Source organism: Macrobrachium nipponense, chromosome 1, assembly GCF_015104395.2.
Source record: "Macrobrachium nipponense isolate FS-2020 chromosome 1, ASM1510439v2, whole genome shotgun sequence".
Lineage (NCBI taxonomy): Eukaryota > Metazoa > Arthropoda > Malacostraca > Decapoda > Palaemonidae > Macrobrachium > Macrobrachium nipponense.
In genome coordinates, this window is record NC_087200.1 from 196,800,672 (window position 1) to 196,814,171 (window position 13,500).

Consider the following 13,500-nt stretch of genomic DNA (forward strand, 5'->3'; position numbering starts at 1 on the left):
TTACAATCAAGCCTTCGAGAGTCAATCTTCCACAGAAGTATGACCGCTCGGGTAAGGGAGGCAGAGGTAAGCGTTCCTTTCGTGGGAGAGGATCGGGAGGTCCCTTTAATAGGGGAAAACACTTCAGAGGAGGCCGAGGAGGTTACCAGAACCCCAATGAAGAACTTCAGGTAGGAGGGAGGCTGTTTCACTTTCGCCACCGGTGGAACTTCAGCAAGTGGGCTCAGAGCATTGTGTCAAAAGGCCTGGGTTGGAGCTGGTTAACGAACCCACCCCCATCCAGGCCTTTCCGTCAACTTCCTTCCAAGGAACTGACGGAGTATGCGGAGGACCTCCTTCAGAAAGGAGCTATAGCGAGAGTCAAAAGATTAAAATTTCAAGGTCGCTTGTTCAGCGTGCCAAAGAAAGGCTCACAAAAAAGAAGAGTAATCTTAGACTTGTCCCGCTTAAACTTAGCCATTCGCTGCGACAAGTTCAAGATGCTCACGATCTCGCAGGTGCGGACCTTACTTCCCCGTGGGGCCGTCACCACCTCTATCGATCTTACAGACGCTTACTATCATATCCCTATTGCAAGACACTTCCGTCCTTATCTGGGCTTCAAGATAGGAGACCAGACATTCTCCTTCAAGGTAGTTCCTTTCGGGCTCAACGTAGCACCCAGAGTGTTTACGAAGCTGGCGGAAGTAGTTGTTCAACAAATCAGATCGCAAGGGGTTATGGTAGTAGCGTATCTCGACGATTGGTTGATCTGGGCTTCAACAGTCGAGGAATGCAACAAAGCAACACTGAAAGTGATTCAGTTCCTGGAATATCTAGGCTTCAAGATAAACAGGACCAAGTCAAGACTCACTCCAGAGTCAAACTTTCAGTGGCTAGGCATTCAATGGAATCTATCCTCCCATACTCTGTCGATTCCATCGTCCAAGAGGAAGGAAAATAGCGAAGTCAGTCAAGCAATTTCTGAGTCACAAACTGGCTTCAAGAAGATCTCAGGAAAGGATCCTGGGTTCTCTCCAGTTTGCATCAGTGACGAACATCCTAATGAAAGCCAAACTGAAAGACCTAACCAGAATCTGGCGCTCACGAGCAAATGTCAGGTCCAGGGACAAATTGTCCTCAGTCCCTCTGATTCTAAAGAATCGACTTCGGCCGTGGGCGAAAGTCAAGAACCTATCGGTGTCAGTGCCCCTTCAGTTTCCTCCTCCAGGGATCACTATCCACACAGACGCTTCATTAAGCGGTTGGGGAGGATATTCCCAGTTCAAAAAAGGTTCAAGGAAACGTGGTCACCTCAGTTCCGTCAGTTCCATATAAATGTACTGGAGGCAATGGCACTGTTCTTGACTCTAAAAAGGTTACGTCCGCCAAAGTACTCCCACATAAAGCTAGTCCTGGACAGCGCATTGGTAGTACATTGTATAAACAGAGGAGGCTCCAAGTCACGTCATCTAAATCATGTCATGGTAGCCATATTCTCCCTGGCGGACAAGTTCAGTTGGCATCTCTCCTCCACCATATAGCTGGAGTGAGAAACGTCATAGCAGATGCTCTATCCCGATTCAGTACCTCTAGAGTCGGAATGGTCACTGGACAACAGTTCGTTCCAATGGATTCTTCAGAGAGTTCCAGGTCTACAGGTAGATCTCTTCGCATCCCAAGCGAACCACAAACTCCGTGTTATGTGGCCCCCAACCTGGACCCTCTGGCCTATGCCACGGACGCCCTGGCTCTAGACTGGAACAACTGGGAGAAGATTTATGTCTTTCCTCCGGTGAATCTTCTCATGAAAGTGTTAAACAAACTCAGGACATTCAAGGGTCAAGTGGCTCTAGTAGCCCCAGACTGGCCGAAGAGCAATTGGTAACCCTCTCATCCTGGAACTGGGTCTCCGCCCTCTTCGGATCCCCAATCCCAAGCTCTCCCAGTCAGTACAAACGAAGACTGTGTTCGCTTCCTCAGGGATTCTCAAAACCCTAACTTTATGGATCTCATGAAGTTTGCAGCGAAAAGGGATGCGAATATTGATCCTCAGAATATTCTCTTCTTGGAATCAGATAAGAGAGATTCAACTTTGAGACAGTATGATGCTGCTGTCAAAAAGTTAGCAACCTTCCTGAAAGAATCAGATATTAAGATCATGACAATCAATTCAGCTATATCCTTTTTCAGATCCTTATTTGAAAAAGGCTTAGCAGCTAGCACAATTACGACAAACAAGTCAGCCTTGAAAAAGATTTTTCAATTTGGGTTCAACATAGACTTGACAGATTCCTACTTCTCGTCTATTCCCAAGGCCTGTGCTAGACTTAGACCTTCTGTAAGGCCTACGTCAGTATCATGGTTCTTAAACGATGTTCTAAAACTGGCTTCAGAAACCAATAATGACACATGCTCGTTTATAATGCTTTTAAGAAAAACCCTATTTTTATTAAGCTTGGCCTCAGGAGCTAGAATTTCAGAACTGTCGGCTTTATCCCCAGAGATCCGGCGATCATATTCAGTTCCTTCCCACAGGGGAAGTGCTACTTTCACCGGAACGTAGCTTTTTAGCTAAGAATGAAGATCCTTTGATGAGGTGAGGAACATGGAAGGTACTACCCCTTCCACAAGATTTTATATCTCTTTGCCCAGTTTTCAGCTTTACGAGCCTTTCTATCTAGGACCTCCTCATCCTCATCGGGTCCTCTCTTTAGGAGAGAAAAAGGTGGTACTTTATCTATTAAAGGCATCAGGCAACAAATCCTGTACTTCATTAAACAAGCCAATCCTGACTCTTTCCCAAAAGCACATGATGTCAGGGCAGTAGCCACCTCAATTAACTATTTCCAACATATGAACTTCGATGAGTTGAAAAAGTATACTGGATGGAAATCGCCGACAGTGTTCAAACGTCATTACTTAAAGTCTTTGGAAGCCCTGAAATTTTCAGCAGTTGCAGCGGGTAACATAGTTTCCCCTGACTCTGACTAATCCTTAGTAGAAGATCCAGTCCTCCTTTCTACCTGCCTCACCCAACAGTTCGTCTATTCCTGCCTTGTTCATTTACGGTCACCTTGTGTCTTAGCTGCTTTGATGATGATATAGTGGGTGTCCCTTATTTTTTTGCTAGGGACACTCACATTTGTGATGATTACTGATCTCGTGGATGTCATCTCCTTATTTTTATGCTAGGAGATACATCTTATTATAATGGTTACGGGTTTTGTATATTAAGTCATATACATTCCTTTATATTTTATTATTGTTGAGTTTGTTTTATTCAACTTTTATGTTAATTGCTTTAGATTGTTTTGATACATAGCTTTACACAGATACCATTGTTGTACATATATGATATTTCTCCTGTATATATGTATATTACCTTAAGTTAAGAAATATTATTAGCATTAAGTATAAATTAAGTAATATTTCTATTTGTATCACTGTGTATATGTATCTTTATTAGCAATTATATTGATTTATTTTTATTTTATCTTTTATTTGAGACCTCTTTATATTTTGTTGAATTTCTTTACAATCTTGTGCTATTCTCTGGTCCGATTCGCGCAGCGACACGAGCTGAGCCCAGAAAAGGGATTTTTGACGTAAGGAAAAATCTATTTCTGGGGGCGATTGGTTCTGTGTCGCAGCGAAATCCCGCCCTACCCATCCCATCGCCAAGATTGTCTGCTAACTTCAGGATGGCCACCAGAGGCGCAGCAGTCGGCAGCATGGGATGGAGTAGTAGTAGTAGGTGCTGCCCAATCTGTGGGTCGGCTCCCCTCTTGGGGGATTTTGTAGTGGGAGAATTCTATTGGCATTTGGCTCGTGGTAGTGGTCTCACTCGCCATAGTGTTCATACCGACACTCTCTGGGAGGGTGAGCGAGTCAGTTATACTGACCTTTTTCTTTATTTATTTATTCTCTGGTATGTGTTAGTACATTTACCCTAGAAATAATAGATTAAAGGATATTTCGCTGGCGACACGAGCCAATCGCCCAGAAATAGATTTTTCCTTACGTCAAAATCCCTTTTTTGCACCATTTTATATTAGCCGTTACATGGAGTATTATATATGAAAATGTGCGCAATTTCATGTAGACTACAACAAAAAAACAACTCATGGTTGTAACTTTTATCAATTTTGAAATATTTTCATATAAATAATGATAAGTGCCAAAATTTCAACCTTTGGTCAACATTGACTCTACCGAAATGGTCGAAAAACGCAATTATAAGCTAAAACTCTTATATTCTAGTAATATTCAATCATTTACCTTTATTTTGGAACAAATTGGAAGTCTCTAGCACAATATTTTGATTTATGGTGAATTTATGAAAAAACTTTTTCCTTACGTCCGCACGGTAACTCTTCTGAAAAAATCATAAATTTTTTTTGTCCAATTGTTGTAATGTTTGCACCATTTTAAATTAGTCGTTACATAAACTTTTATATATGGAAATGTGCGCAATTTCATGTAGAATACAACAAAAACAACTCATGGTTGTAGCTTTTATCAGTTTTGAAATATTTTCATATAAATAACAATAAGTGCCAAAATTTCAACCTTCAGTCAACTTTGACTCGACCGAAATGGTAAAAAACGCAATTGTAAGCTAAAACTCTTACATTCTAGTAATATTCAATCATTTACCTTTATTTTGCAACAAATTGGAAGTCTCTAGCACAATATTTTGATTTATGGTGAATTTATGAGAAAAAAAAAAATTTCCTTACGTCTGCACGGTAACTCTTCTGAAAAAATCAGACATTTTTTCGTTCGATTGTCGTAATGTTTGCACCATTTTAAATTAGCCGTTACATAAAGTTTTATATATGAAAATGTGTGCAATTTCATGTAGAATACAAGAATAAACAACCCATGGTTGTAGCTTTAATCAGTTTTGAAATATTTTCATATAAATAACTATAAGTGGCAAAATTTCAACCTTCCGTCAACTTTGACTTGACCGAAATGGTAAAAAAAAGCAATTGTAAGCTAAAACTATTACAGTCTAGTAATATTCAATCATTTTACCTTTATTTTGCAATAAATTGGAAGTCTCTAACACAATATTTCGATTTATGGTGAATTTATGAAATAAACTTTTTCCTTATGTCCACACGGTAACTCTTCGTCCGGTTGTCGTAATGTTTGCATCATTTTAAATTAGCCGTTACATAAAGTTTTAAATATGAAAATGTGCGCAATTTCATGTAGAATACAACAAAAAAACAATCCATAGTTGTAGCTTTTATCAGTTTTGAAATATTTTCATATAAATAACGATATATAGAAAAAATTCTTCCTTCGGTCAACTTTAACTCGACCAAAATGGTCAAAAACTGCAATTGTAAGCTACAACACTTACAGTCTAGTAATATTCAATCAATTACCTTCATTTTGCAAAAACGGGAAGTCTCTAGCACAATATTTCGATTTACGGTGAACTTTTGAAAACATTTTTTTTTCAAAAAATCACAGCACGCTTAGTTTTCAAGATTAAGAGTTCATTATTGGCTCCTTTTTGTGTCATTGCCTGAAGTTTAGTATGCAACCATCAGAAATGAAAAATAATATCATTATCATATATAAATATTGGGATATATGACAGCGAAAAAAAAAATTTCACCTATAATTGTATACAAATTGCACTGTGAGCAAAATGGTTAAAGCTAACGAGTTAATTTTTTTCGTTGTATTGTACACTAAATTGCGATCATTTTGTTATATAACACATTGTAAAATGATCAAGGCAACACAGAGAAAATATTATCACAAAATGATGCATGAATTCATAACGTGCGGACATAAAAAAAAAATTTTTCCGCTTTGGTGCTCACTCAGGAACGCCGCCGGCATACAGGAGACGATTTTTAAAATACTGTTTCGGCATTTAAGGGTTAAGTGGTATGAATATCAAAGTCCTGTCCTTAAAAAATGGCATTAGCCGCCTGGCCCCCTTCAGGAATTTCTATTGTAAAGGACCGAAGGTTTGTACAAATATCATGTAGGAACAAAAAGAGTTTGCAATTAAACACACTTACCAGCAGTAGCATAATCCCAGAATGCAAGAGCACCATACTTATGCAAAAGTGTTGTTATTTGAATGTCATCCACAACAACACCTGTTACATTACTTGCAGCTGTGAAACAGCCAATGAGATGTCGAGCGCCCTGGTGGTGTTTCAATGTTTCCTCAAGGTGATCAAGGTCTATGTCACCTACAGAATTTTCACGTATTCTGATAACCTATTTCAACAGAAATACATCCTATTAATCACCAAAAATTATAAAATGAAGTTTTTAGATGAAAAACTTATGACAACATTTAGAATATAACTTCAGTTTTGAAAATAAAAAACTTCTATATACACTTATATATAAAATTCAATTATGGAAAACAAATACATAGTTGACAAAGATACTACATACAGAATTAGTCTATCAAGCAATACCAGAGTTCATTTTAATACAGTACTATTAAAATAGTCAGACTAATAATCTATTTCTTACCTTAGTTTATCAAGTAAAAATAAATGTCTGAAAATGAACTACTTTGTTGAAATAATGATCTGTGATGGGTTAATATACTATATGCAAACATATTGTATTTCTTATTTCTGTTTTCTCTATTTATGATTACTTAAAGAACAAAAAATTATGAGCAATTAATGCAGAATGAAGTAAAAGAAGTTACCAAATGAAGAAAATGTATGACTGAGCAAATTAAATAGTAATGAACAATCAAATGTAAGATGAATAATATGGGAAATTAAAAAAATCTTTTTATTTCTTTTCACCCCTTCACTAAATGGCAAGCATTCTTGAAAATTAACTGAATAAACATAGTTATGACAAGAATGACATTTACTGTAACTGAGCATTGTTCTATGAAGCTGAAAAACTCCATGAAAGCACTTTACACAACAAAACCATGTACAGTATTTTGATTAATATGCAATCCTTTGTAATCCTGATCACTGAGTAGGAATCAGGATCACAAAAGACTGTTAATCAAAAAATATGATTTTGTTGTATAAATAGTTTAATTTTCTAGCGCCTAGCTGGATCCGGTTAAATCGCAGATGAAAAGCAAGGAATCTTGTGAGATCTGGCAATGCGTGTGTATATTGGGTGAAAACTGGTCAAAGACCATGCACCCACACCACCGCGTTCAGTCTTTTTCTTAACCGCCTGGGTGAGAGTCGGGGTTGCCCTCTCTCAGTCTTTTACCCGGTTCGTTGTCCGTTATCGCTTGTGTTCTCTGTGTGTATGCGCTTGTATTATGGCTTCTTCTGCTCCTTCTTGGCCTCACCAATGTATATGTTTCCTGGCTTCTTCAACGACAGATCCACACTCCACATGCAGTAGGTGTTGTGCTAATGTTTGTAACATAACGAATCCTGCCCAGAATGTCATATGTGGCCTAGAGAGCAGTGGAAGTTATTTTATAGTAAGAAGGAGCATCATAGAATTTCTACCCTTCTTTCATGGGAAGGGTTTTCATCTCCTCACCCCGATGCTTCGTCTTCTGCTGCAATCACAATCCAGGATACTAATGTTGTCATGCCTTTGTGATGTCGGCGTCGTCGGTTGGGGCCGCTGCGCTGCCTCGCACTTCTGTTCATCCTCGTTTGCTCCCATAATGTCATTGCTGCAATCAAGTATGCTCCATCTTCCTTCCCTGTTGTCTGCGCTCTCTCTTGCGAATCCGTCTGAGGCTTTATGTCAAGCAGTTCTTAAGAGATTGGACTCTGTTTTGGAAGAAAGGTTTGCTGCCATATCGATTGGGAAGACTGGGAGCAAGCGTGTTGCGTCGTCCCCTCCTCCTGCCAAGAGGATGTGTAAGGAGTCAGTGCTGTCTCTGCCGCATCAACGTATCAAGCGTTGGAGGGTTAAGGACTTTGCTTTTTTTTCGTCTACGAGTGAGGAGCAGCACACCCTTGTTCCTGAGAGTGTTAGTGTTTCATCCCCTGTGCAATCTGCAGTGGCTGCATCGTCCTCTGCTTCGAGTTGCAAGTGTGTTGCAACCTCGCACGTGCGTGTGCATGTTGCTGATTCTTCCGCTTCTTCGGCACCAGGGCCTATTCATCGTCATAAGGATCTCAAGGTGCCTATGAAGAGATCAAATGTTGTGAACGCGGAAAATAGTGCAGCCAGAGTGTTCGTCTCCCCCTCCCCTTGCTGCTGTCCGAGGTTCGACTCCAGGGAATTCTCATTCTTTGTCAAGTGTTTGAGACACTTCGCCGTCGCATGTACATGCGTCTGCTCCGGGGAGCGTGCGTAGTAATGTTCCTGGTGTTGTGGTTGTTTTGTTGCAGGAGTTGGCGCTTGGCTCCAGTCCAGACAGGTCGGCTGGCGCTTCGGGTTTTTCGGCTGCTGGGTCTACTGTTGGTCTACACAAGGAAGGCGTGTTGGATAAGCCTGCATCTTCTTTTCATCATTGGTCTCCGTTGCCGGAGCAGGAGGAAGGAGACACACAAGAGTTTTCGTTTTCCTTTACCGAAGTTGTCAATCTCATACGTGGGTTCAACAATTTGGAGAGTAGGACTCAGGCTCAGTCGTCTCTCACTCCTTGCTTGGAAGCCTTGCTGAGGCTATGCTATATCCTACCGTCTCTTCGGTCAAGGGGTTCTTCCAAGTTGCTTTCCCCTCCACTCACAAGACATAAAAAGTATTATACTATGAACTCTGCCTAGCCTACTTGTTGTCTCATCATCTTAACCCGGATATCATACGTCTGAAGCCAGCGTTGACTTTGGAGCAGGTGAGGTCAGCGGCGCCTTCCTTGTCTCCGCAGGATGACTCAGCTTTGGAGAATATGGCAGCCTCCATGTTACAGACTGTGTCATGGTTGGACTTCTGGTCGATGGTCATTGCCAAGATTGCATCTGACAGGTCCCCAGAGGGGTTGGTGAGTGCTTCTTCTCTTGCCAGTTTGTTGCAATATGGGGGCAAGGCGTTCTCGTATCTCGCACACCTCAGCATCAATTTGTGGTCTAATCTTCTTCTGATCGGAAGAGATGCGGCTTTGTCCAGGATAGCAAGATCAGTTGACCCTGAGTCCTTGTTGGCGCTAAGGAATGGGGATCTTTTAGAATCTCAGTTCCTGTTCCCTCAGACTGAGCTGGAAGATGCGATAGACCGACGCTGGGCTGACACAAATGACAGGTTAGTGCACCAGGCTGTGTTGAAGTCAGTCTCTCAAAGACGTCCTGCCCCTCCTCCTCCTCCCCCTGCACAGCAGCAATCACGGAGATTGTCGCCTGGTAGGTCGTCTAGGAGTTCATCCCAGCCTAGGTCAGAGGACCAACATCCCTTTCAGTCCCGCTCTTACAGGTCAAGAAGGGGCTCCAGGGCCAGAAATAAGGGGGTTCGTCAATAGGTTGGGCACCTCCCCCTCTCCTTTGCCACGGGTTGGGGGACGTCTGGCAGGCCAGTGGGCCAAGGGGCAGAGTTATGGGGCAGAGAAGTGGGTATAGTAGATGTCCTTCAGGTGGGGTATCTATACTACCATTCGACTTCTCTCCCTAGCTCTCGGACAAACCTCTGCTCAGGCGGGTGTATCCCCTAGATTCTCCAAAGTTCTTGGCTCTTCGAGAGGAAGTGCAGAAGATGCTGGACAAAGGTGCAATAGAAGGAGTGGTGTGTCCCTCTCCATGGTTTTACAGTCACATCCTCTTGGTGCCCAAGGCATCAGGGGGATGGAGACTTGTGACTGACTTATCCACCTTGAATCATTTCATCAGGAAGATGAAGTTCAAGATGGAGACCCCGCAATCAGTGTTGGCAGCTGTGAGGGAAAGCTACTTCATGCTGCTGACAGATTTAATGGACACATATTTCCAGATCCCTATTCATCCGTCATCCAGGAAGTTCCTTCGCTTCTCTCTTGGGGACAAGTTCTTCGAGTTCAAAAGTCCTGTGCTTCGAGTTGACCACAGCCCCTCAGGTGTTCACAAGGGTCTTCTCTCTCATCTCAAGTTGGGCCCATGCTCAGGGGATCCGTTTGCTGAGGTACCTTGACAATTGGTTGGTCTTAGCAGGTTCCAGAGAGAAGCTGCTGCAGGACAGAGATCGTCTGCTTCAGTTTTGTCTGGAACTAGGCATCGTGGTAAACCAAGAGAAATCAAAACTCGTACCCAGTCAAAGGATTCTTTATCTGGGCATGGTCATTGATACGGCAGTCTCAAAAGTTTTCCTATCGGATCAGAGGTTGGAGAGGTTGTGATTACAGTGGTCCCCCCATATTCGCGGGGGATGCGTACCAGACCCCCCGTGAATAGTTAGAACCCGCGAATAGTTGGAACCCCTATAAAATGCTAAAAACAGCCTATTTTGTTAGTTAAAACTCAAGAAAAACCCACTAAAAATGTTTATACTTAATTTTTTTAATAGTTTTATCACAAAAAGTACATTTTATGATGAAACTGATAAAAAAACCCCAGGAATTTGTGGATATTTCTCATAGAAAAATACTGCGAATATGCGAATATTCCACGAATAATGTGGGGAAACATTCCAGAGAGAAATTCACGAATGTCAGAGTCCGCGAATACAGGGAGTCCACTGTAGTGGCGTGTGACTTCCTATCACAACCACATCAATCAGCTCATCAGTGGCAGGTTCTTCTGGGAATTTTGTCTTCCCTGGAGAAGCTGGTCCCTCATGGGCGACTTCATCTTTTGTCTCTGCGATGGAGACAGGGAATTCTGGTCTCCAGCAGGGGACTTGCCCCTAATAAGAGTTCCTTTGCCCCTGGAAGTGAGAGAAGACCTTTGTTGGTGGTCGGACGACTGGAATCTCTTGAAGGGTGTTTCTCTGCGTTCTCTCCACCGGACTTCCTTCTGTTTTCAGATGCCTCCCTCACAAGTTGGGGTGCTCATTTAAGTGGCCTCATTATTTTGGCATTTGGAATTTGGAGGACAAACAGCAGCATATCAACATTCTGAAGTTCTCATGTTGGACAACACCACAGTGATCACTTATGTGAACAAGCAGGTGGGGGCTGGTTTCACATCAATTTCACACCTTGACAGTCGAGGGTCACCAGTGGGCGGTCAGCAATTTGGTAGAGCTCTCAGCCAGGTATATCCCAGGCAGGAGGAATGTGGTCGCAGACAAGCTCAGTCATCGGGATCAGATCCTAGGCACAGAATGGTCTCTTCATCAGGCCGTGGCAGACAGGCTCTTCCAGGTTTGGGGGAGACCCATGCTGGACCTCTTTGCGACCCGGTTCAACAGAAAACTGGAGATATTTTGTTCAGTGGTTCCGGATCCTCTGGCGTTAGCAGAGGACGCGTTCCAACATCCCTGGGACAACCTGGAGGTGTATGCCTTCCCTCTGTTTTGTTTGATCCATCAAGTCCTGAACAGGTTGATGAGTTCATAGAGTCTCAGGATGATTTTGATAGCCCTTCTGTGGCTGCAGGCAGAATGGTTTCCAGATCTGCTGTCGTTGTCGGAGGTGCCGAGGGAGATTCCCCCCTGCTGGCATCTTCTTTGTCAGCCACACATGGAAAGATTCCACCAGTCAGTAGAATCCCTGTCTCTTCACGGTTGGAAGCTATCAAATATCTCCTCCAAGAGAGAGGCTTTTCTCAGAGGACAGCAGGACATATGTCCAGCAGTCCCAGAAAGTCTACCTCTGCCATTTACCAAGGCAAATGGGTGATTTACTGTGATTGGTGTCGCAAACGGGGTTTTTCTCCACTCAGAACCTCTATTCAGCACATAGCAGACTTTTTGGTCTTCCTCAGGGATGAGAAAGTTTGTCTGTTTCTGAAATTAAAGGCTACAGGGCTGCCCTGAGTTTAGTGTTATGTCTTAGAGGTATCGACATCTCACCCTGGGAACTCTCCTTGCTAGTTAAGGGGTTTGAGCAGTCATGTTCTCCTAGAGAGCTCAAGCCCCCAACGGGGGATGTTTCCTTGGTCTTGAGAAGTTTCACTAAAGCTTCTTATGAGCCTTTACGTCGTTCATCAGACAGGAACTTGACATGCAAAACGGTTTTCCTCTTGGCACTGGCGTCTTTGAAGAGAGTGGGGGAGCTACATGCCCTGAGCTATGATGTGAAGCACACCAGGGGGTTAGAGGTCAGTGTCCTTTGAATTTGTCCTGGAATTCGTGGCTAAGACCCAGAATCCCTCGGTGCAGGATGATAGGCTCACCTCCTTTTCCATTCTGTCACTGGATGACTTTGTGGGCGGTGATTCTCAAGAGCTTTTGCTATGCCCTGTCAGGGCTCTGCCTTGCTATCTTAAAAGGACACGACATCTTAGGCCAGGTTGTCATAGGCTTTTTCTTGGCACGGGTCATAAGGAGAAAGAGGTGTCCAAGAATACAATCTCTTTTTGGATACATGAAGCTATCAGACAGGCATACTTAAATCTTGATGATTCCGCCGCCACGTCTCTGCAGGCTAGAGCACCACGTTAGGGGTATTGGTCCCTCTCTGGCTTTTAAGAAGAATTTGGCTGTTCATGGAGTTCTGAGCGCTGGTACTTGGATACGCCAGTCCACATTCACCTCTTTCTATCTTAAAGATTTGCCCACAGATCTATGGACACGTTTCTCCTAGGTCCTGTGGTGGCTGCCCAACAGATTGTGAAACTCATCGTTGCCCTTAACAGGGCACATTTGTACTATCTTACCCAAGATGATTGTGTGGATGAGATAATGAGTGAGTTGGCTGGTCTCTTTCTTTCTCTTGTTCCTTTCCCTCTTCCTACGGGCAGGTTGAGGAATAGACATGTCATTCGCTGGACTGGTCTGATACAGGTGAGTAAGGTAGTCATATTGATAGTTTGGTTGCTTGGTGTACAGATAATCCCTACAGTTGCAAGTTTTATTTTTTACAGTTTTCTCAACTTTTTTCTTCCTATACATGTTTTGAGACCCTTAAATCATCCTTCACCAGTCTTACTACTTTGTAGTTTACACAATGTAGTGCAGAAACATTTCTTTTGCATAGTTCTCATTCTCATGGCTACATCTTTATATTTTCATATAATAAAGTACCTCTTCAATGCCTAGTTTTCCAAGTATTGCTCACAAATTACAAGTTATTCTTAATATTCTGGAGCCTTACCACTTCAACTTCTTAAGGGTTCTCCTCATCTATTCAGATGTCACATACGATATTGGTATCTTTATCATATCAACCTCAATTTTATATTTATTCTCTTCACTTGGAAAAAACTCAAATCTGTGACTACACTATTCAATTACAGTATACATATTTCTATACCTTCTTTTTTAATTTCTCCACTTTTTTCTTTATGGATACTTTGGTCTATCCATATACTTTCTATCTTTCATCTCCTACTTTGCTTTCCAACCAATTTTTTGTCTGCTGTGTCAAGATTCAGTTCCTCTCTAACTTTTCTTTGCTCTTAACACCTGCTTCTTGGCCTCACTCCTCTTCTTCCAACTAACCTATTTAACAGATTCCCTGTTTGTTATTACCCAAAGTTTCCTTCAGTTGCCCTCAGCATCTCTTCATTCCATCAT

At 42.3% G+C, this 13,500-nt stretch overlaps 1 protein-coding gene across 3 annotated transcripts in view; it reads right to left on the reverse strand.

Moving 5' to 3' along the window:
- Nucleotides 1-13,500, reverse strand: part of LOC135219992 (uncharacterized) — a 188,853-nt gene that overhangs the window by 98,661 nt on the left and 76,692 nt on the right. For all 3 annotated transcript variants that reach the window (XM_064257272.1, XM_064257273.1, XM_064257274.1), the window contains exon 5: nt 6,033-6,237. In XM_064257272.1, the coding sequence (XP_064113342.1) occupies nt 6,033-6,237 (205 nt within the window). The remainder of the gene's footprint in view (nt 1-6,032; nt 6,238-13,500) is intronic.